The sequence below is a fragment of the Micropterus salmoides genome, unplaced genomic scaffold, assembly GCF_014851395.1.
Source record: "Micropterus salmoides isolate LMB-PRFRI ecotype aquatic unplaced genomic scaffold, ASM1485139v1 Ms_hic_scaffold_6, whole genome shotgun sequence".
In the NCBI taxonomy this organism is placed as follows: Eukaryota; Metazoa; Chordata; class Actinopteri; order Centrarchiformes; family Centrarchidae; genus Micropterus; species Micropterus salmoides.
In genome coordinates, this window is record NW_024044348.1 from 21,268,453 (window position 1) to 21,288,894 (window position 20,442).

Below are 20,442 nucleotides of genomic sequence, written 5' to 3' on the forward strand. Positions count from 1 at the left end.
ATGTGTAAGAGAGTGAATCAGTTGACTTTGGCAATAATAATGGTAAAGACTGAACAGGATGTAGGCTCAGTCAAAGTGGATGGACACTGTTTTCTAAATGTCAGACTTTTTATTTGAGGATGAAAACCATATTATGATCACTATCTTGTTGCTGCTGTTTACATTCTCGCAGACGCAAATTCAAAACATTCACTGCAGAATCATTTGCTGGGTGTATACATGTAGGGGAGAGCTGGGTGAGTTGAGCCAATGTGAGGACATGACAGTCTTTTTCCCAACTAAAATATGTGTATATTTCAGGATGTGGTGCATCGCTGAGAATCACTTTGGATCTAAAACAGTTTTCAAAAATGACTTTTCGAAAAAAATAAGTGGACTCTTGGCTCAACTAGCCCCCAATGAGGGGTAAGTTAAGCCACACTGGGGGTCAGGGACATCAGTATAATTTTGTTGTGCCAACTCACATGCCAGTTTACAACATTTCATTGCACTTCGTTTCATATCAGTGTATCTCCTGGACCTCTATGGACCTCTCATTCTGTACCTGTCCCACTGATTTGCCCAAATCCACAAGAGGAGTTAAAGCCCTGTCTGTCATCCAGTAATAGAAGCATTGCATGATGGCTTCTGGTCTAAAATTCATGTCCCATCATTTCGGTAATAAAATGTAAGAATGCAATGTAGAATTTGTAAAATACCTTACTCGACAACAGTTTACAAAGTACAAGGTAGGTTTATTTGTCACATTACAACAAGTTAAGTGAAATTAAGTTTGTAACTCTCTCCTGCTACGTAGCAGACAATATACAGTAATACAAAAGCAATCGTAAAAAATGTTAGACAGAAATAAACTATATTCGGTGGAGCAGTGCTGATGATGACTGAGTTTAAAAGTCTCATAGATTGGGGGGAAAACTGCTCTGCAGTCTAGTGGTGCAGCAGCAGAAACCTCTATATATCTTCCCAGAAGTCAGCAGGGTGAACAGGCTGTGGCAGGTGTGGTTACTTTCCTTTTGTATCCTTTGGGCTCTGTATAGGCACCTCACCTCACCAACATCACTGATGCTGGAGAGATGGGTACTAATGATCTTCTGAGCAGTCTGAAGCAGTTTGCCAGGAACCTGAAGCCTCATTGTAACTTCCCAAAGCATGAACATGTGTTTTTTCAAACACATGTTCAAAAATCATGACTCCTTGAACAGTTTTTTTTTTTTTACTTAAATGTGCTTATCACCTATTTCAAGGGCCTGTCTCCATCACAGCCTAAGTAAAATGGACGACTCTTGTGTGGTCACCATGGTCACATGACCAATTTTGTCATTTGGCTCAACTTCCCCCACAGGCTCAAATCACCCCGCTCTCCCCTATGTATATAAATTATCTGTTAAGTTATATGTGTGTAGCATGAAGGGCTGGAGGTACATGGAATATTTCACCCATATAGGCAATAACAGACCGTAATAACAGCGTGGTACTAATGGTGAAGAAAAAACAGTTAATGTTAATGTAAAGAAAAACCCGCGGGAGAGACCAGGAAGTACTAGAAATTAAAAAGGAAGTGATGAACACAACTCCACGGTAATTGGTCCAGACAGTCAGAGCTCTCTCCGCCGCCTTGGGCAGAGATAGTTTTGCCCCTCCTTTGAGAAGTACATTTGCACCATCTGAACGCTGTCGTCCTCAGGTTAAAGGACTTGCTGAAGGTAGTGTCTAGACACGGCCCTGCCTTGAAGCCCAGAGGCCGGGTGTGAGAAAGGTAAGCTGAAACCACGTACACCAAACTCTTGAGTGCAGTCTTTGTCCCAACATCCACCTCCCAGATAATGTGAACATGCTAACGGAGCCTAGCTAATGGTATGGTGCGCTGATCGATAACCAATAACTCTACAAAAGCCTTTGATGAAGCTCTCGTGTGTTAATCATGGGATGAATGTAACTGTTGAAATTTTAAAAGGCCGATTTTGTACTTAATGCTGTTATCCCGTTGTAGACTGCACCAGCTGAAGAGCATGGGCATTGGCAATCATAAACGGTGGCTAGTTAGCATTAGCTGCCTTGATTTAGCTTGCTGAAAAGGACCGAGAAGCTAACAACACACCGTTAGCTAAGGTAGTGGTAACGTTAACGTTAGTTAATGACTGCTCGGAGTTTTGTTGGAAACTTATCGCTGTCTTTTCATTTAACGTTAATACATTTTTATTAAATGTAAAATTTGATTGTGAAGGTAAAAAAGCATCTTTACGTTCTCATATCATTTCTCACCAAATTGTACTTTATCGCTAGAAAACAGCTTGTGCCTGTCCCACATTTGCAAACAATGGTATGTAAATAATGACAACTTTTTATAGTGTTTAAGAATTTAATTTGTGTCCCCTTTATTTGGGCAGAGGCTTAACAGCTGCATCAGCAATTCCATAGCAACCAATACTGTCGCCACCTTGGACACTAGTTGAAAAGCTTTGTTTCAATAAAAGGCTAATTTATATTTATATTGATTATTCATCTGCTTAAAATTAACAGCCGTAAATACGGCTATCATATCCAGTTTCTCTTAAAACCATTTGCAAAAATTGTTCTAATTGCTTTGGTTGGCTGTTTTAGTCCCTGTTGCAAAAAGGAAAGATATTTTATATCACGCCAATGCTTTTAAAGGGCCTATAATCGACATTTTAATGTTAACAGTGGGGCAGATTACTGTGTGTAACTACTGGAGGAGTTGTCAAGATGACTGCCGAGTGGTGGGACTTGCCTATAAGTACCTTGACATAGTTGAGGGTTTAGCAGTTTAAGAGCCAAATATATGCCCCAGGAGTTGACCACATTGAAGTTAGTTCCAGTACAACAAGTCAGAAAACCAAGATGGACGCCTTCAGGAAAACCTCTGTTGTGCTTGCTCTTATCGAATAACCCAAACATTATGTGGTATTTTGCACATAAAAATACTGTAGCAACATGTCTACAGATATAAATTGGACAGTACCTTGTGCACGGCTGATTTAACAAGACACAAATAAGACAGGAGTGCAATAAACTGTATATTACTACAGCTTTCACTTCCTGTTAATGCTCTGGGCAGCCATCTTGGATTTTTAGGATTTACTTTTTAAGCAATGGAGAATGTTGCAAGCTATGATATTGTTTGCTTGAATTTTTGAGGATAGCCGATGCCGATATGTAGAGAGCAGGGCTGCCTGTGGCATTTAATGCTGATATTACAGTAGTATAGTAATAGTACAATCTAATATAAATGGTTGTCTAGCCAGTAACGTGTTGTTTTAGATGGCATTTTTATTAATTAATGAAATGGAAAAATAGATTGAGTTATGCTGTAGATTTCGTAACTTTTCTAGTGTTTAAGGGAGAGTGGGGTACAGTTAGTCAGAAGTGACATCATTCAACTTTATGATAATGAAATGAATGATGTATTATTCTCTACAATATATATTAAACGCTAGCCAGTAATGGTTTTAGATTATTATTGGTTTTATTTGCTGTCGTTTAGGATGATCAGATTAATCAGCCTTTTAGTACTATAAATAAACGATATTTCACTTGTAATGCAAATAATTTTAAACATTCTTTTAAAGATAAGTGTTCATTGCAGGCAGTGGTTAAGTAACATATTCATATTGGACCTGACTAAGAATACTGGTAGCAGCAATCGCATGATGGTTCACATTTTAAAATGTTTAAAAGGGCGAACAATCTCTACAGGCTGCAAACATTTCTTCAACCATTACCGTTAATTATCAGGTTATTGCAGTGTATATAATTTCATCCTCGAACTTCACACCTTAATATGATTTTACCAGTAACCTGGTTTCTGTGTGCATTTAAATGTAGTTACTGCATCAGTGCCTCATGTATTCAACAAAACTATCTATCAGATGTACGGTGCCAAAGGGCCTCTTTCACAGCAGACTCTATGTGACCTGTCATAGTAATTTATATTACTAATAAAATTAATTGTGACAGCGAGCCAGCACACACAATACCAGGATCCTGAAACTGAAGTATGAAATTAATAAATTCATCATTAATTTCTTTATTTGCTTCTTTATTACCTTTCTTTATTTAATATTGTTTAAATATTTATCTCCACATTGATGTCTCGTGCTTCTTTTTTATTATCCACATGTTGAGCTTAAGCCTACACTGTTAAAGCTGAAAATGTTGAGGAAGATGTTTCTTTAAAGTTTATCAAATAGTTTTCCACCAGCTTGCTTTAGATTTACATTTACTCATTTGGCAGACGCTTTTATCCAAAGCGACTTACATTTGAGAAACAACATACAAGCATCAACAGAGCATCAAATACAGATCTACATCTAAGAGCAGCAATAAATACTAGTAAGAGCTAATAGCACATATCGCATCAATGGGGTAAATATCTAGGGAAAGAATTAAGAGTTAACAAAAAAGTGCTATCAATACAAGATAATTATAAGAGGATAGGAGAAGAAGGGCACAGGAAGTGCATGTTAGATGTTAGGAGTTAGAGGTGTTATAAGAGGAAGTGTTCTCAGAAGAGAGGAGTTTTCAAGAGCTTCTTGAAGTTAGAGAGGGACACCCCTGCTCTGATGGCGTGTGGTAGTTCGTTCCACCATCGTGGTGTCACAGATGAGAACAGCCGGGACTGAGATTGCTTTGTGTGAAGGGATGGCAGAGCCAGGCTGCGTTCGTTGGAGGAGCGTAGTGGCCGAGAAGGAACATAAACTTGTATTATGGAGTTTAGATAGACGGGTGCAAACCCAGTAGTCACTCTGTATTCAAGCATTAGTGACTTGAATCTAATTCTGGAGGACATTGGTAGCCAGTGGAGGTCATGCAGTAATGGAGTGACATGAGTCCTTTAGATGCCAAAGAATTCATTTTGTGATAAAAATAATTAGCTTGTAGTGTATATTTGGTCATTTTGTTGTAGTAGTAAAAAAAGTGTTACAGGAAGTAGCGTTCACGTTGGCTAAACATTGTGTTTTTCTGTTGCAGGTCCACAATGTCTGAGCTTTTTATGGAATGTGTGGAGGAGGAGCTAGAACCGTGGCAGAAACAAGTTCCTGAAGTTCACCTGATAGAAGATGATGACGATGAACCCATCTTCGTTGGAGTGCTCTGTAAGTCATAGCGGATTTTTAAATACATTCATGTTTAGCGCTTTAACACCTAATTTTTGTGGGTTTTTCATTGCGTAATTACACTATGACAAGATTAGGTGCTCCGCATGCTGGCTTGTTAATGACACAGCTTATCAAACGAACGAAACAATGTGGTACCGAATGACATCTGCGCTCGTGTGTTCACTGTTGCTCTACATAGTCCGTGCTTGTAAAATATCCACCGTTTCCACGTCTTGTAACGTACCCGAGTGCCTGAAACACTGCCTTTAAAAGACGAATCCCCCCCACCCCAATGTCATTGTCCATCCCAGTGTTTTACTTTACAGTCTATGGTTTTATTGAAGACATCGTCGGATGCCAATTTTGTAGACATCAGTCAACCCTACTACATGCGGAATCCCAAATTGCTGTATTACTTCCTGTTTCTGATAAGTGCATGAAAGCCTCTGCATCTGTGTGTGTGTTTGTGAGAGTGACTGGGGGAATGTTGACTTGTAGTGTACAGGGCTTTGGGTGGTCGAAAGAGTAGAAAGGCGCCATACATGTGCTATCCATCTATTTACCCAGCTGTTTAATACGTGGTATTAAACGATTTAATGTTAACTCAGCATTGATAATTTGTAATTAAATTGATATTTATTATAGTCATCTCATCTTCTTTGTTCAAGAGTTTTTCACTTGCAAAGACAAGAGATCCTGATAAAGTGCTTATTTTGGCCCTTTTTTGCATGTTCTTACAGCTAATAACCAAAAGGATGATAAACCTAACCCTCCACCTCCCCAGAGGAGCAGTGCAGAGAAACAAGAAGTAAAGCCTCCTGCTCCTCAGCCTGCCATTGGGTCCTCACCAATAATGCTGCCACTGAGCATCACTGGAAATGCAGTGAATACTGCTGCACCCAATCTGACAACAGTCACTCCTCAGCCTGTTATCGTCAATAACCAGGTATTGTTGGTATAAACTTTTTTTTTTTTTTTTGTGCAATAAGAACAGACACTCATTTACTGTGGATTTCTTTCTTTCTTTTTTTCAGGGCTTTATTGTCACTTCTCCACAATTAGCAAACAGCAGTGAGTTTATTGCCTCTCTTGGGACCCAGTACCCCCCGGGGACTTCATTTACGATCGTACCAGGTAAACCTGAGTATAATGTACCTGTAAGGAGTAAATATTTTCCCTCTTATCAGTGGTTTTGTGGCATAATAGAAAAGCTTCATCAAAGGCTTTTGTAGAGTTAATCGGGTAAGTTTGTCTCAAGAGTTGTTTGTTCTGTCTTTCAGCTGGTCAGCAGCATCTTTTTCAGCAGGTGACTCCAGCCACAGTAATACCTGGTGCCGTCCACAGGCCTCAGGTGCAACAAATAAGCAATAACATTGTAACGCTGTCGAACGTCCAGAGCCCTGCTGTGTATTCAACCCAGTCTAATCAGCTGCAACCCAACCGGTCCAACTCGCTATCTCTTCAGACCTTTTCTATGCCTATGAAGGCCAATAGCAATAACAGAGGTACTTCTCTAAAAATAAAGTTTTAACCTTACTTTACCATACTTGCAGATCTTTTGGCTGGCAGTAATTAAAATGTTAATGTATTTTCTTGGATTTCGCACAGATCAAATCTTACTCAAACGAGGATTGCAGCCACAGCAAATAGACAGCGTCGCAAAAAGAGTCAAGCTTGATTTGGGTAAGTTTCAATCACTAAATGAATTGTATTGATACTGTTTTACACTCTCATTATATTGTAAACAAACCCGAACATCTTGTTTTAATAGCTTGTTAATTGAAACATGTAACTGTTTTTCTGTAGGGCCGACAAAAGTAGTCCCAGTGGAAAATGGGGTCTTAAAGAAAAAGTGCTCAAAGTGTCAGGAAGAATTCCTTACGCAGGAAGCCCTGAGATGTCACGCGAGTGTGAGTAAAAAACTTGTGGAATCGTGGAAATGAACATAAACATGTAGTAGATAATGGGGCTGAATGATTTTGGAAAATAATGTAATTGCTATTATTTTTTACCAATATTGCAATTTAATATGATAAATTTTTAAGCTCTTTACCTTCTTTATTATTCAAAACGGACAGGCAGTTAATCACTATATAGTATAACCAGCACAATATTAGATAGATTAAACATACACTTGAATTGCATTAATTACTATTATGAGCAATGGTGGAGAAGTATCAAATTTTAATAATATGAGAAAGATAATTTGAATCAAGTCATGGCATTAAATAATATGATATAATGTCACCAGGTCGGCCAAACTATAGACCACAAGAAAAACTAAGTTCACCACAGTGTGTTATACAGTAGGCGCTCAATACAAAACGGTTCAGTTCAACCACCAATTAATGCGTCCTTATCTCAGCTCAGACCATAGGAGTCCCTCTTTCTATATCCCAGTAAGCAAGCAAAAAACACTCAGTTTGAGGTTCAATTCAAAAGTTGGCCAACGAAAATAAAACCAATTGTTGTCTCTCGTGTTTAATAGAGAAGCTTAGTAATTCTCCGAGTAATTTCAACCACCATCACCACCAAGTTACCTGCGAGTGTCGGGTGCTACTTTCATTCCCTGTGTGACACTAAAGTTTCTCTAGTGTCAGCTTCTGTCAAGCTTAAGGCCATTTTACAGCATAACGTGCGAACTTGATGCTTCGTCTGCAGACTGCTTTACTCTTGGGTGTCATGTGACATGAGGGTATCGCAGCCTTTGCGATTACAAAATCTCATTTTATCACATCGTAATAATATCGCAAATGTAATTTATCATTCAGCCCTAGTAGATAAGTATCCACCCAAATGGTTAGTTACATGATAATATTAGAAATTGTTTAGTTGTTTATTTACACTTGTAACTTCATCAATTTGTTTCTCTCTTCCTGCCTATTTCCCCCTATATTCAGTTTATTTTATCACATACAAGCGTTCAATTCTTTAAGATGCCTAAAAATGATCTTGATGTGTTGGCATCTTTGTTTATTCATGTAAAACATCTCTTTATTTCAGAGCTGCAGTGCAAACAAGGAAGGTCCAGCTCCGTCAGCGCTAGACATCAGTGCAAACAAGCGCATCATGCTGGTCTCAGATTTCTACTACGGCCGTTTTGAGGGAGATGGGAAGAAGAAAGAGACCCAGAAGCCCAACACCACTTTCAAGTGCCAGAGCTGTTTAAAAGTTCTCAAGAACAATATCAGGTATGATGATGTGTTTTCTTCCCCTAAAATAACAGGATATTAATCCATTTCTTTCCTTTATGTTATGGTTTTTCCTTGCTAAATATACTATGTCAGCATTAAAGATAAAATACTACAAGGACACAGTACAGCTATGTTTGTTGTGTCCCACCTCGCCTTCACTTGAGGTCAAGCTGCAATCCTTCGGGCATCCCAGTACTTGTCTTCTGTTTCAAGGGCCCCACTGGGCCCAAAAAGCTGCAGCATTGAACTTTTTGTTTGTTGATGATTTATGCAGTAAACAATTAATATGATCCACAGATGAATCGATAATGAAAGTAAAGGTTAGTGCAGCACACAGTAGATCTGAATAGCGATGGGCGATGTCTACAATGAAACATCGGGATGGACTATCGGGGGGCAGCAGTCGTCAGCATGTGTTCTCTTACAGACTTCACTTGTTAAAGAAAAAAAAAAATTGGAAGACTGTTAACTTATGTTACAAGTGGTGGATATTTTATGCACGGACGAGGTAAAGCAACAGTGAACACACAGAGTGCAGATGTTGGTTTCAGCTATTTGATAGGCTGCGCCATTATTAAGCAGACATGCGGCACCTGCTGCCGTGATAACAGATCGCGGGTAGAAATATACGGGAAAAAAGACGAGTTCCTGAGGTGTAGGTGTATTACTTTTCATGTGACAACACTGAAGAAAAGATACATTGCTACAATGTAAAGTAGTGCGTATATACCTTGTATAACAGGATGAAAATTTTAATTGTCTGTCGTGCAGCTCACCTGCTGAATGGATTGAGGGAGGAAATATACAGAAAAAAGATGAGTTCTTTTTAGGTGACTTTATAAAACATACTGCTGATGGAGAAAATGGAGCAGAGGGGGGCGATAGAGACAGAGAGAGGCAGGGCAAGCCGGGTTGTTTACCTGACATGTAGGTGTGTGTGAGTGTGTCAGAGTGTGGGGAGAAGGGAATTCCGAGGCAGGTGCAAAACATACTTAAAAACAATGATAAGACTGTTCGTGGTCATTAACACCTGCTTTCACGGGGTAGTGTTAGCGCTGGACAATAAAACAATAATAATTATCGCAGTATAATTTTTTTTCAATAACAATGTTCAATAAATATTCAATAAATGTTTGACTTTATTCACTTGAATCATACACAAATTAGGACTTTTTTTTTTATTAAGATGTTTATTTTGTGGGGGAAAAGGAACCAAAAAAAGCTTTTACTTAATTTGACTCGTGCATATTTGTTGACAAAGATTTGATCATAATTATGTTCTTACTCAGATTTGTGAAGTGATCCACTGTTTAGCATCTAGTGTTGATCATAATTTAGAGTTTAAACCACAATTAACCATCAGGTTTCTTCAACTTCCACTAAGGAGCAAAAATCAGCCTCAACTCAAAAGAAATAACAATTTGATCCTTATCGTGATAATTATTGATATCGAAAGATATGAAAATCTTTATCGTGATAACATTTTTGGCCATATCGTCCAGCCCTAGGTGGTATAATGTGAAAATTTGAGAATTTCTTTTGCGGGGGGGGGTTACAATCACGGTGGGGGCTCAACGTCGTGACGTCTGTCAGCCATCATCGATGGCATCATCTATCGGCCCAACCCTACTAGCTGCAGACGGGAAGAAGCTGTTTTTGTGGCGAGAGGTTTTGGTCCTGATTGACCGCAGCCTACTGCCAGAGGGAAGAGTCTGAAACAGTTTGTGTCCAGGATGGGAAGGGTCAGCTGCAATCTTTCCTGCTCTCTTCAGAGTCCTGGAGGCATACAGTTCCTGAAGTGATGGAAGATTGCAGCCAATCACCTTCTCTGCAGAGCAAATGAGACGCTGCAGCCTGCCTTTGTTCCTGGCAGTGGCAGCAGCGTACCAGATGGTGATGGAGGAGGTGAGGATGGACTCAATGATGGCGGTGTAGAAGTGCACCATCATTGTCTTTGGCAGGCTGAACTTCTTCAGCTGCCGCAAGAAGTACATCCTCTGCTGGGCCTTCTTGGTGATGGAGGTGATGTTCAGCTCCCACTTGAGGTCCTGGGAGATGATGGTGCCCAGGAAGCAGAAGGAGTCCACAGTGACAACTGGGGAGTCACGCAAGATGATGGGGGAGGGTGGGGCTGTGCTCTTTCTAAAATCTGCGATCATCTCCACTGTCTTCAGAGCGTTGAGCTGCTGGTGGTTCTGGCTGCACCAGGTCACCAGATGGTCGATCTCCCACCAGTAGGCGGACTCATCCCCACCATGAGATAAGCCCAATGAGGGTGGTGTCATCCGCAAACTTCAGGAGCTTGTCCTGCAGCAGGGCCAGGATGATGGTATTGAAAGCAGATCTGAAATCCCCAAACAGGTTATAGGTTCCTGGGGAGTCCAGGTGCTGGAGGATGTAGTGAAGGGCCATGTTTACTGCATCATCTACAGACCTGTTGGCTCTGAAGGCAAACTGCAGGGGGTCCAGCTGTCAAACCGGCAGTAGAACTGGTTCAGCTCTTTTGCCAGGCAAGAGTTGTTCGAGTGAGGGACTTTTGGTTTGTAGTTAGTGATCTGTCTGAACCCCCTCCAGACAGAAGTTTGCAGAGAACTGGTCCTTTAGCCTCTCTTGAGTACAGTCATTTAGCTTCTCGCACTTCCTTGCTAAACCTGTACTTTACGTGTGTGGCAGCAACCAGGAGAGAAGTGTGTCTTGCCTACAGTCAAGCATGTTGGTGGGAGTGTCACGGTCTGGGGCTGCATGTTACAAATATTTACAAAAATGTGAGGTGTATACTCACTTTTGTGAGATACTCTATGTATATTTCCTCCAGGTCACCAGCCTGGTAACACTGAGATGAAAGGCAGCAGTCACTTAAGACTTCAAAACGTAGTTGCTTTAATAGGGCAGTTGAACGTAATATGCCAAGGAGACACTTGTGTTTAGTGTTAACTTTATTTTGGACTGCTAATTGAAATATGGCACCCCATGTGTAATCACTGTTGTCCTATTGTTTGGAGGCTTTTCTCTGAAGTTCACTGTCTAAGCCCTTGAATTAATTAAGAATGGGGCAGTTAAGTTGGTTTTGAATCTATTATGATAATTAATTTTTTTGTGTAAAACTGCTGTATATTGAACCAGTGATGCGAGTTTAGTTTTCAACCAGAGTCTCCTGTCAAAAACGGTAATTCATACCGTAATTAATTTGCTCTCAAAATGCAGACTGGGACTTGAAGTACTTGCTGAAAAGATGTGTCCAATGCCAATAAAGAAAGCATGGATATTTTCCTTGGCCCTCGCTGTATTTTTTTTGTCTCAGATGGATGACAGTATTGGACTGTTTTCCCTCATGGGCCTAAACATGAAAAATGACTGCTAGTTTAGGTGGCGTAAGAACTCCTCCTTTGATTAAATAACTTTACTTCAGAATGTTGCAAAAAAAGCTTCTGTAAGCTGCTTTTAATGGCGAAACACATTTGTACTGCAACTGCACTCTCACAGTCGAGATCATAGTTCATCCACATAAAACTTTCTATTAGGAGAGCTGAGGCAGCAGAATGCGCAGGCTGAAAAATGGGCCATGCCTCATCAGGGCAGCAGTGACACGTAGGTGCAGGTGCAGCAGCTGAGCACTATATCATTAGGCAAAACAAAAATCTTTGTGTAATTGCTGATATTATAACAGCCATTATACATGCTTAGAAAGTGGGTGCAAGGAGAGTACTTCATTTATCTTTGAGGCCTTTGGGACATGGACCATAACCACTGCATGTACGCAGGCCATGAAAATGACATCGTTTCCTCACCGCTTGACATTGGTTTTGCTTTAATGTGTCTATTTTGTCTTTTTTTAAAATGGGAATATTCCTTAAATCACTGTCAATCTCCCACACATGTAGATTATGGACCCACAGTTTTGTTATTGTTTTTTTTTTTGTTGTTATTTTTGACACACATTTTTAATTAATGGATGAAAGGGTTGTGTACGGCTGACATGTTTAAAATGATTCTTTGTCGATTATTTTCTCGATTTAATTGTGCAGTTGTTTAGTCTATGAAATGTCAAAAAAACAGTGACAAAATAAGAGCACCAATGAGACACCTTGATGATCTTGTCTGACCAACTGTCCAAAATCCAAAGATATACGTTTCACCCTTCATCATGCGTGACCAAGACAAGCAGCTTATCATTTTTTAGTAGAAGTTTACGCCATTTTTACATGAAAAATTATTGAATCAGTTTAATGGTATGTAGATTGACCGATTGTTTCCTGTTGTTAATGAAACTACTATGGATCACGTTTAATGTCTGAGGAATAGTTTTTGTGAAGGTGTTTTCACCCAATTCCATAAAATTGGGATTAGATGCAGAGCAATTTATGGACGGAGCGGCTCTTCCGCTGTTAGAGACACCATGATAAACCATTGGAAATAGACATGAACCCATCTGGGTGTGGGGCGACCCATCATGCCGTTTTAACTGTATTGTTTATTGGTCTTTTCTGCTTGGGCCATATATTTACATTTGCGCCCATTTTATTTACTCTTATTTTATTCTTATACAGGATGGAGTTGTTAATATAAGGTTGCAGCCTCCAGTGTCACGTAAATCAATGTCTTTCAGTCGGTTGTGCTTCACTAAAAAAACAAGCGGGCTGATCACTGACCGCTTCCTTCTTATTAAAGTGACATTTCTGGGCTCTGTGTGTGCATCCTCTCTCCTGCAGGTTCATGAACCACATGAAGCACCACCTGGAGCTGGAAAAGCAGAACAGTGAGAGCTGGGAAAGCCACACAACTTGCCAGCATTGCTACAGACAGTACATGACTCCTTTCCAGCTGCAGTGCCACATCGAGAGTGCTCACAGCTCGATTGAATCCTCGAGTAAGTGACATAATGTAAAGAGCTCAATCTGACATGGCAGTTTGGTCAAATAATGAGTGGCTGTTTGTAATTCTTTTTGCTTTCCTTTTTCAGCCAATTGCAAGATATGCGAGCTGGCATTTGAGTCGGAGCAAGTTCTCCTGGAACACATGAAAGACAACCACAAGCCCGGAGAAATGCCCTACGTCTGCCAGGTCTGTCCCTTTTGTACTGAGTGGTGGTTTGATTTAATGTTTCAAGGAAAACATTCACCGATACTGAAACTCTGTTTTTACTGATTCCACAGGTCTGCAATTACAGGTCCTCTTTCTTCTCGGATGTGGAGACGCATTTCCGAAGTGTCCATGAAAACACAAAAGACCTGCTCTGCCCCTTCTGTCTCAAAGTTCTTAGAAGTAGTCACATATACATGCAACACTACATGAAACATCAGGTACGTCACTGCATTTCCTAGTAAAGGTTTTTTGTTGTTGTTGTTTTTTGTTTGTTTTTTAAATTTGAAGTCATGACTACACAGAGAAATGTGTTGTTGTTTTGACAGTTTACTGGTTCTGTAAATTTTCAAGATTTTTGAGAGAGTTTGAACTCATTTTTTGGTTTGTACTATTAACTCCTAACTCCAAGGTTGGATTGATTTGGTTGTCTACCGAGCACCATACTGTTATACATAAGGCTGACCATGAGACCTGCTTCTCTTCACCTTCCCTAAAGGAGCAATAACCATGATAGAGTTGGAACCAAACAAAATTAATTGTGGTTCTATTAATAGAATGAAAGTTTCTTTCTTTCATACTCGTATTCTTTCAGTGAATCCAAATGAAACATCTCAGCAATTAGCCTCTAGTCGCACAACTTATTAATCATGTTTCTTGTTTGTATATTTTTTTTTTTATCGCAGAAAAAAGGGATCCATCGCTGTGGAAAATGCAGACTGAATTTCCTCACCTACAAGGAGAAAGTGGAGCACAGGACTCACGTCCACAAGACTTTCAGAAAACCTAAAGCCCTGGAGGGCCTTCCTCCAGGAACAAAGGTCTGACCCTGTCACAACACTTACTTTAGATCTGCATGTTTTAATATTCTAAGATTCATACATACTATATTTAATTCATACATTTTGTGTTCTCTTTCCAGGTGACCATTCGAGCCTCCCTCACAGGAAAGGCACCCACCTTGCCGAGCTCCCCTGATCGATCTGGCTTTGTTGTCAGTCAAGAAACACTAAGTTTCAGTCCGCAAACCAAACCTCCAGTCGGTGTATCGACGTCTAAATCAAACGTCCCTGCAGCGGGAAAAGCCAAGGCGACTCAGAGCAAGAAGCAAGGTGGCCGCGCTACCAAGCACAACCTGGTGCTCAAGAATCTCAGGTTGTTAACTGAGCTGTTTCACCCAGCACTCGTAGACACTTTGCTATTCCAGACTGATCATTTGTGCAGCAAAACATTTTTTATTATTTTTTTTTTTTCCTACTTTTAGATTGGTAACATGCTTCAAAACTTTTGTATCTTAAATAGGAACTCCACCGATTTTATGTTTTTATGATCTTGGAGTACTGCATATGTGACAAAAGTTTTAGAAAGCATTTTGTTACTGCTGAAGGAGATGAATAAAGTCTGATAAATCGCCCCATGTGATGTCACTTGAGTCGAAGACTAAGTTCGAAAAGTGAAAAAATCTGTATGAATTATTATGGACCTAAAAAGTTAGAAAGAAGTGAGCTTATCAGGCTTCTCTAGCTTGCTCCTCATCTCAGCTTGAGGTTAGTGACTCGAGGCTACATTAGCCGCTACTAGCATTAACGCACTTGAATCTCTGATCAAACTGTCTGTTTGAGTTGCATTGTGGGTGATTTTAGGTTTTGATAAGGAATAACAATATGGGGAATAAATTTTTTTTTGAACGGTGCTATAGAAGTGCAATGCTAAAACGGTGGAGTATTTTGTTAAGAAGCAATCAACATAGACTAATGCCTCGTGCAGACTACACGACTTTCAGCGTCAGCCGATGGCCGTGCCGTTCACACTACACAACTTGCCGTCTTGTGACGGCAGTCTTGAAGTCGCTGTGGCGTTGACACTATGTGATTAATCGGTGACAAGGGGGGTCACACACTACGCAAGCTGACAAGGACTCTGTCACCCAACGCTGTTCTCCAAACCACATTTTGTCAAGAAAACACATGAAATGTGAAACGGGAATTGATGCAAACTTACACAAGAAACAGGTGTTTATTATAAAGATAGCAATTATTAAGACAGAATATGGGTTAAAGAATAGATTAGCACATGCAGGTAAAAGTAGCTGCCTGCTCTCATTGGCTAGATGTTGATGTCGAGTCAGCAGACTCCTCCAGATAAGCCTAGTTCACAGTACACGATTTTTAGCCAGATCTGCCACTTGGCGAGCTCAGCAACAGTCAGGCTGTGATCGGGGATAAATCAGCGGTCGATTGGCAGTATCTTGCAGACGTCGGCGATGTGTCAGAAATGTGTTGGGGAGCCGTTTTCATGAGTCATCGCGTAGTTCACACATAACGACTGGCGACTGGTGATCAATCGCTGATTCGCTCCCGATCAGCCTGACGGTTGCCGAGGCAAGTTGCTCTTGATGGGTAAGCACAGCTGAACGGATGTTATGACCTCAATGTCACAACTTAATAGTAATCTGTAATCCTAAGCATGTCCAGCTTTGGGCCCTCCTGAATCATTCAGGATCCCCCATCATACCCCGCCCACAGATATAGACCCCCACCTCCCGGGTAGGCATGACATGATGGGAGAAAATTAATGGACATTATTAAAGCCTAGAAACACACAAAGTAGCTAATTGTGTTTTCAATTGATTTTCCAAACGCTCTTCATTAGGCTGGCTAAAAATAATTTGGGGTAAAGCAGAGACGGTGAGATTTTATGATTTGTGGGAGTGTGATATTTGGCTAATTGGGCTCAGTAATCAAACACACTGCTGCCTTTAGTCACATCATATGGTCTTTTAAGCAGAGGAGACAAAAGATAATATAGTGGTGTAATAGAGTTCAGACTAGTAGACTAAAATTAGGAACCTGCCTCTCAGCAGACAATTAACAAAGGTAATTGGTTTTGTGTTTATGGATCTGCTATAATCAATCAACTCAGATTGTTCAAATTGATTACATCCTCAAACTCAAATTCAAGTAATTTATCCATTGTGCTCTTTGTCTCCAATTTTCAGAGTCAATAGAGGACGTTACACGTGTATCGAGTGCAACTCACAAGTTGACGACTTCTTTTCTCATTTCCCAATGGCTTCAAATTGTGGAGCGTGCAAATATCGGACCAGTTGCAAAGTTGCCATTGGGAATCACATGATAAGGTGAGTAAATATTTGAATTTAATTAGTATTTTTGGCACTTTGTGTTTGGTCCACTGTGTTTATCTGAAAAATCTTTCTCTGGCCTTTGTTAGATTTCATAGTACCATAACCAAAAACAGATTTTTGAAAATGGATCATAAGAAAAATCCAACTGCGTTAAAGTAAGTACATTTCTATTCTATTGTGTTATATTTGTATTTTGAGTGTTTTCTGTTTGAAATTGAAAAATGTCCCCCCCCCCCCCACACACACACACAGATTAACTCTGGTCTGTCTCAACTGCGACCTCCTCGTGGACTCTTCAGGTGGTGACCTGATGACCAAGCATTTAACTGACAGACCAAATCACATATGCAAAGTCATTCAAGAGAAAGGTAGGTTCTTTTCTTCCTGCTAGTACCACCCGAGTCATGGCTCGTACTTAGTGTTAAAAGTTTCTTGAAAAGGTTGTCTCTTGTTTTTAACCCACCAGATATGAAAGCCAAAGATCGAGTGTGAGTAGAAACTACTACCCACATAACATCTTGTCATCCACCTATCTTTAATATATTATTAATGATAATATATTGACACTGCAGAAGACCAAAAGACATTTAGTTAATTAGTAGTCAACTGAAATTAAGTTGCATGTTTTTCTTCTGTGACATGATTCACATCTGCTCTGTAAATCACATCTCATGTGTTCTTCTTTAAGAAAATATCAAGGACAAGAGAAGATGAAGAAGATAAATATTTATTTATTTGCATTCTAGTGCAGCCAATAAAATCAGCCAGAGAGCATCTAGCTGGACTAGCTAGCCCACATTAGCTTTCATACTGAAGTCTCCTAATCTAACTTACAAAAACAAATTTCTCCAACAACACACAGCTACACTAAGTATACCTGTTAATAGATGTCCAGCACTGCTGTAAACTTACTGATTGATAAGAGCAGATTGCTGAAGTATGCATATAAAGGATGCTTTTACAGTCATGTCATCTTCTTTTGTGCAGGCATCTCATCTTGGGGCAGCCAGCAAAGGTCTTGTACCTCTTGACATCAGCACCTGCTCAAAGACCAAAGGAAATGGACTTGAAACTAGCTGAAAGTGTGACATCTGGAAGTGTTACTGTCGCCGCTGTCAACCAACCACAATCGGAGCCGAAGTTACCGTCAGGGGATCAGGAAAAGGGTTCCACTGAAATAAGTGCCATTGAAGGTTCCTCTGAAGGACAATTAAAGCAGCCTTTGCTGCCAGCTTTATCGTCTTCCTGCACATCAGATGGGGTTTCTCTTTGCGATGAGTTGTTGGGTAACTCGGAGAGCCCCGAGGTCAGAGAGCAGCTCCCTGTCCCAGGGATTGTCCCTGAACATGAGACGGGGGGACAACAAACTAAGCCAGAATGAACCTGTACATAGCTAAACAATGCACATGCCACATGAGAAGACTGCACAGTTATGAATTTAAAAATAATTGCATCATCAGCTATACCTCTGTATTGTTTTGTTTATCAATATCGAACATATGATAATGTTGCTGTGGCTGCTGGTATTTGCTACTAGTCCCCTCAAGATTGATGTGTTTGGCAAGCCTATTTCAAAGAAACGGATTTTACACATTTTGGGGTTTATTTGGTTTTTTTCACTCTTCTGTCCAAACTTCCATTGTCAAATAGAATTGAAAGAAAAGTATGTTTGGATTTCTAAATGAAAATACAAACACTACAGTCTTCTTATTTGCCTTATAAACTACATAGTTAAATTTTCAGTCATATTTGACAGATTATAGGCCGCTCAATGTTGGTTGTTGGTTTGACTTAAGTGATTGTACCTCATTTTGTATTTCTTAAGAGGACAGTATTTGGCTCTAACCATCAGTCCAGATGGTTTATAATTTGCTTTCCTGAGAAGGGTGAACACATTTGGTCAGTGTACATGCTCCCGTTCTCTAAGGGTGCTTTCAGTAAAAAATCTCCATGTAGTTCCCTTTTAAGTTCATATACTTAAATAATGTCGTTTTGCTTTTGGATTCAATTTTGTTTAAGTCATGTTTTCTTCAGAGACTATTTTCTAATACTATCTCGATTTGAGTTAAGTTGGGGGGGGGGAGTTGAAAGTTGCATTTGAGGTTGCTATACCAAAAACACAAATTATCACTGAAATGTATACATTGTTTACAGTAAATTCCTGGTTTGTGGCTATGTGGTAAAGTTATATTGTTACCAGCTGGTTTTGAATATCCCTGAGGAAGAATTATAGTTGTATATGTATAGAAAATATTAGCTTAAAATTGTATTCCCTAAGAAAAAGAATGTCGGCTTTGTGAAACGTCTGGCTTGTATAAAACAGAACTGAGCCGTGAAAGGTGGAAAATTACTCCAACTATCTGAGGAGTCAGTAAAATAATATACGTATGCCACTGTGTTCAAGTACATTTTATCATTTTAAGAGATGTATACAAATTAACTTTGGTTGAGGAATTTGGCACGGCATTCAGCCTGATGAAATCTGTCAACCAATTTTTATGTCTTAGCTGCTGGTTGATTAAGTTGCCTTTTTATTTTGCATTTGGGGTTAAAAGGCAAATTCACTGTAGCTTTAGGAATATTTTATACAGTATCATTAGTTTACTCTGTGTGACTTAATGTTAGTCATTTTTAAGTTCTTAGATTTTTAAAAAGGGGTTAGGGTTAGGGTTATATGTATGTGTGTGTATGTATGTATGTATATATATATATATATATACACACACACACAGTATCTGTACAGCAAGTTTGTAAATACACCATTTGTCATCTATCCCCAGTCTGTTTTGAATACATTCCTGTAAAATTGTAATATTGTTTTCCCCTTTAGGACATATTTTCCTCAGATCTGTAAACTTCTGGGAATGGATCAGTGTTTTCCTCTGTTAGGTCTGTTATGTAAATAAATCTTTAATACAAGAGTTGTTGGGTGTTACTCTCTAAAGTAGCCAGATTGTTAGATCCTGTTGGTCAGAAATGAACTCCAGACAGCTCAGATGTTTGGATATTGTTATTCCTAAAACATGTCTGACCTGTAATGGGAGGCTTTTTATTCTAGATGAGTACCCTTGTATATTTTGGTTCAGCTAGTTGCTCCTATTCCACAAGCAGGGAAGCAATGTGATATATGAGGGAGATCTGATTTTACCATTACCATAGGCTACACTACATACTGTATTAGAATAGGCCACTTCAACAGTAACCGTGTACACATGCAACCTTCTGTAAATGAATGAAGGAAATGGACAGGGCTCCTAAAGCAGCAATTAAATGCTGCCAGGCAAAAATGTTGAGGAACAACAAAAAGCCAAATATTTTATGGATGTAGTAAGTGAAGCAAGGGTCATACAACCGCAATTAGGAAACGCTCAAAAACAATAAGGGAGGCTTAGTGGTAAAGCTGAAAGTTGGTTAAAAAATCACCGTAAATGGCAACTTAAGTGACACAAATACTGCCACTGCCCTCAATACCTTTTTTTGTTGATTCAGTAAAATCTGCTGCTGCTGAGGCCACACAAATAGTTTTAAATTGAACAAATGTCACTGAAACAGTCATACAGAAAAATATAAGCGATTTTCTAAAAACTCTGAAGCCTTTGGAATAGACACAATACTCCTAAAGAGTCTTTTTCTTATGTCTTTAAGGTTATTAATGCATTCTTTAATCTTCTTAAGAAGCTAAAATCTGTAGCCTGGAAATTAGCTGCAATTACACTTATTTTAAAGGGGATTATAAAACCTGTATGAAAAATACCAGACTTGAAAGTATTCTTTCTGTATCGTCAAAGGTAGCAGAAAAATGTGTATGTTGAAACTGATCCTTTTTGCTAACGCTGGCTGATTTACAGTGATGTTGATCAATGTGCATTTTCTCTGAAATTAATTAAAATTGAAACACCATGGCACA

The 20,442-nt window shown here is 39.5% G+C and overlaps 1 protein-coding gene across 2 annotated transcripts; it reads left to right on the top strand.

Moving 5' to 3' along the window:
* The first annotated feature begins 1,600 nt into the window (after window positions 1-1,600).
* On the top strand, window positions 1,601-19,456 carry znf280d (zinc finger protein 280D). 2 transcript variants are annotated; one of them, XM_038701515.1, is made up of 18 exons: window positions 1,601-1,756; window positions 4,990-5,114; window positions 5,858-6,063; window positions 6,152-6,251; window positions 6,398-6,622; window positions 6,726-6,800; window positions 6,924-7,027; window positions 8,121-8,308; window positions 13,021-13,178; window positions 13,272-13,372; window positions 13,465-13,611; window positions 14,077-14,211; window positions 14,313-14,545; window positions 16,389-16,529; window positions 16,622-16,690; window positions 16,788-16,903; window positions 17,002-17,023; window positions 17,523-19,456. In XM_038701515.1, the coding sequence occupies exons 2-18, from the start codon at window positions 4,997-4,999 to the stop codon at window positions 17,914-17,916; spliced, it is 2,532 nt and encodes an 843-aa protein (XP_038557443.1). In that variant the 5' UTR covers window positions 1,601-1,756; window positions 4,990-4,996; the 3' UTR covers window positions 17,917-19,456. The 2 variants fall into 2 exon arrangements, with proteins under 2 accessions (XP_038557443.1, XP_038557444.1); XM_038701516.1 differs by lacking the exon at window positions 17,002-17,023 and having other exon boundaries at window positions 17,523-17,715.
* Window positions 19,457-20,442: the final 986 nt, after the last annotated feature.

Coding starts and splice junctions, on each gene's coding strand:
- znf280d (XM_038701515.1), top strand. CDS start 4,997: ATGTCTGAGCTTTTTATGGAATGTGTGGAGGAGGAGCTAGAACCGTGG. Junction 7,028..8,120: donor CCCTGAGATGTCACGCGAGT/GTGAGTAAAAAA, acceptor TCTTTATTTCAG/AGCTGCAGTGCAAACAAGGA. Junction 17,024..17,522: donor ATGAAAGCCAAAGATCGAGT/GTGAGTAGAAAC, acceptor TCTTTTGTGCAG/GCATCTCATCTTGGGGCAGC.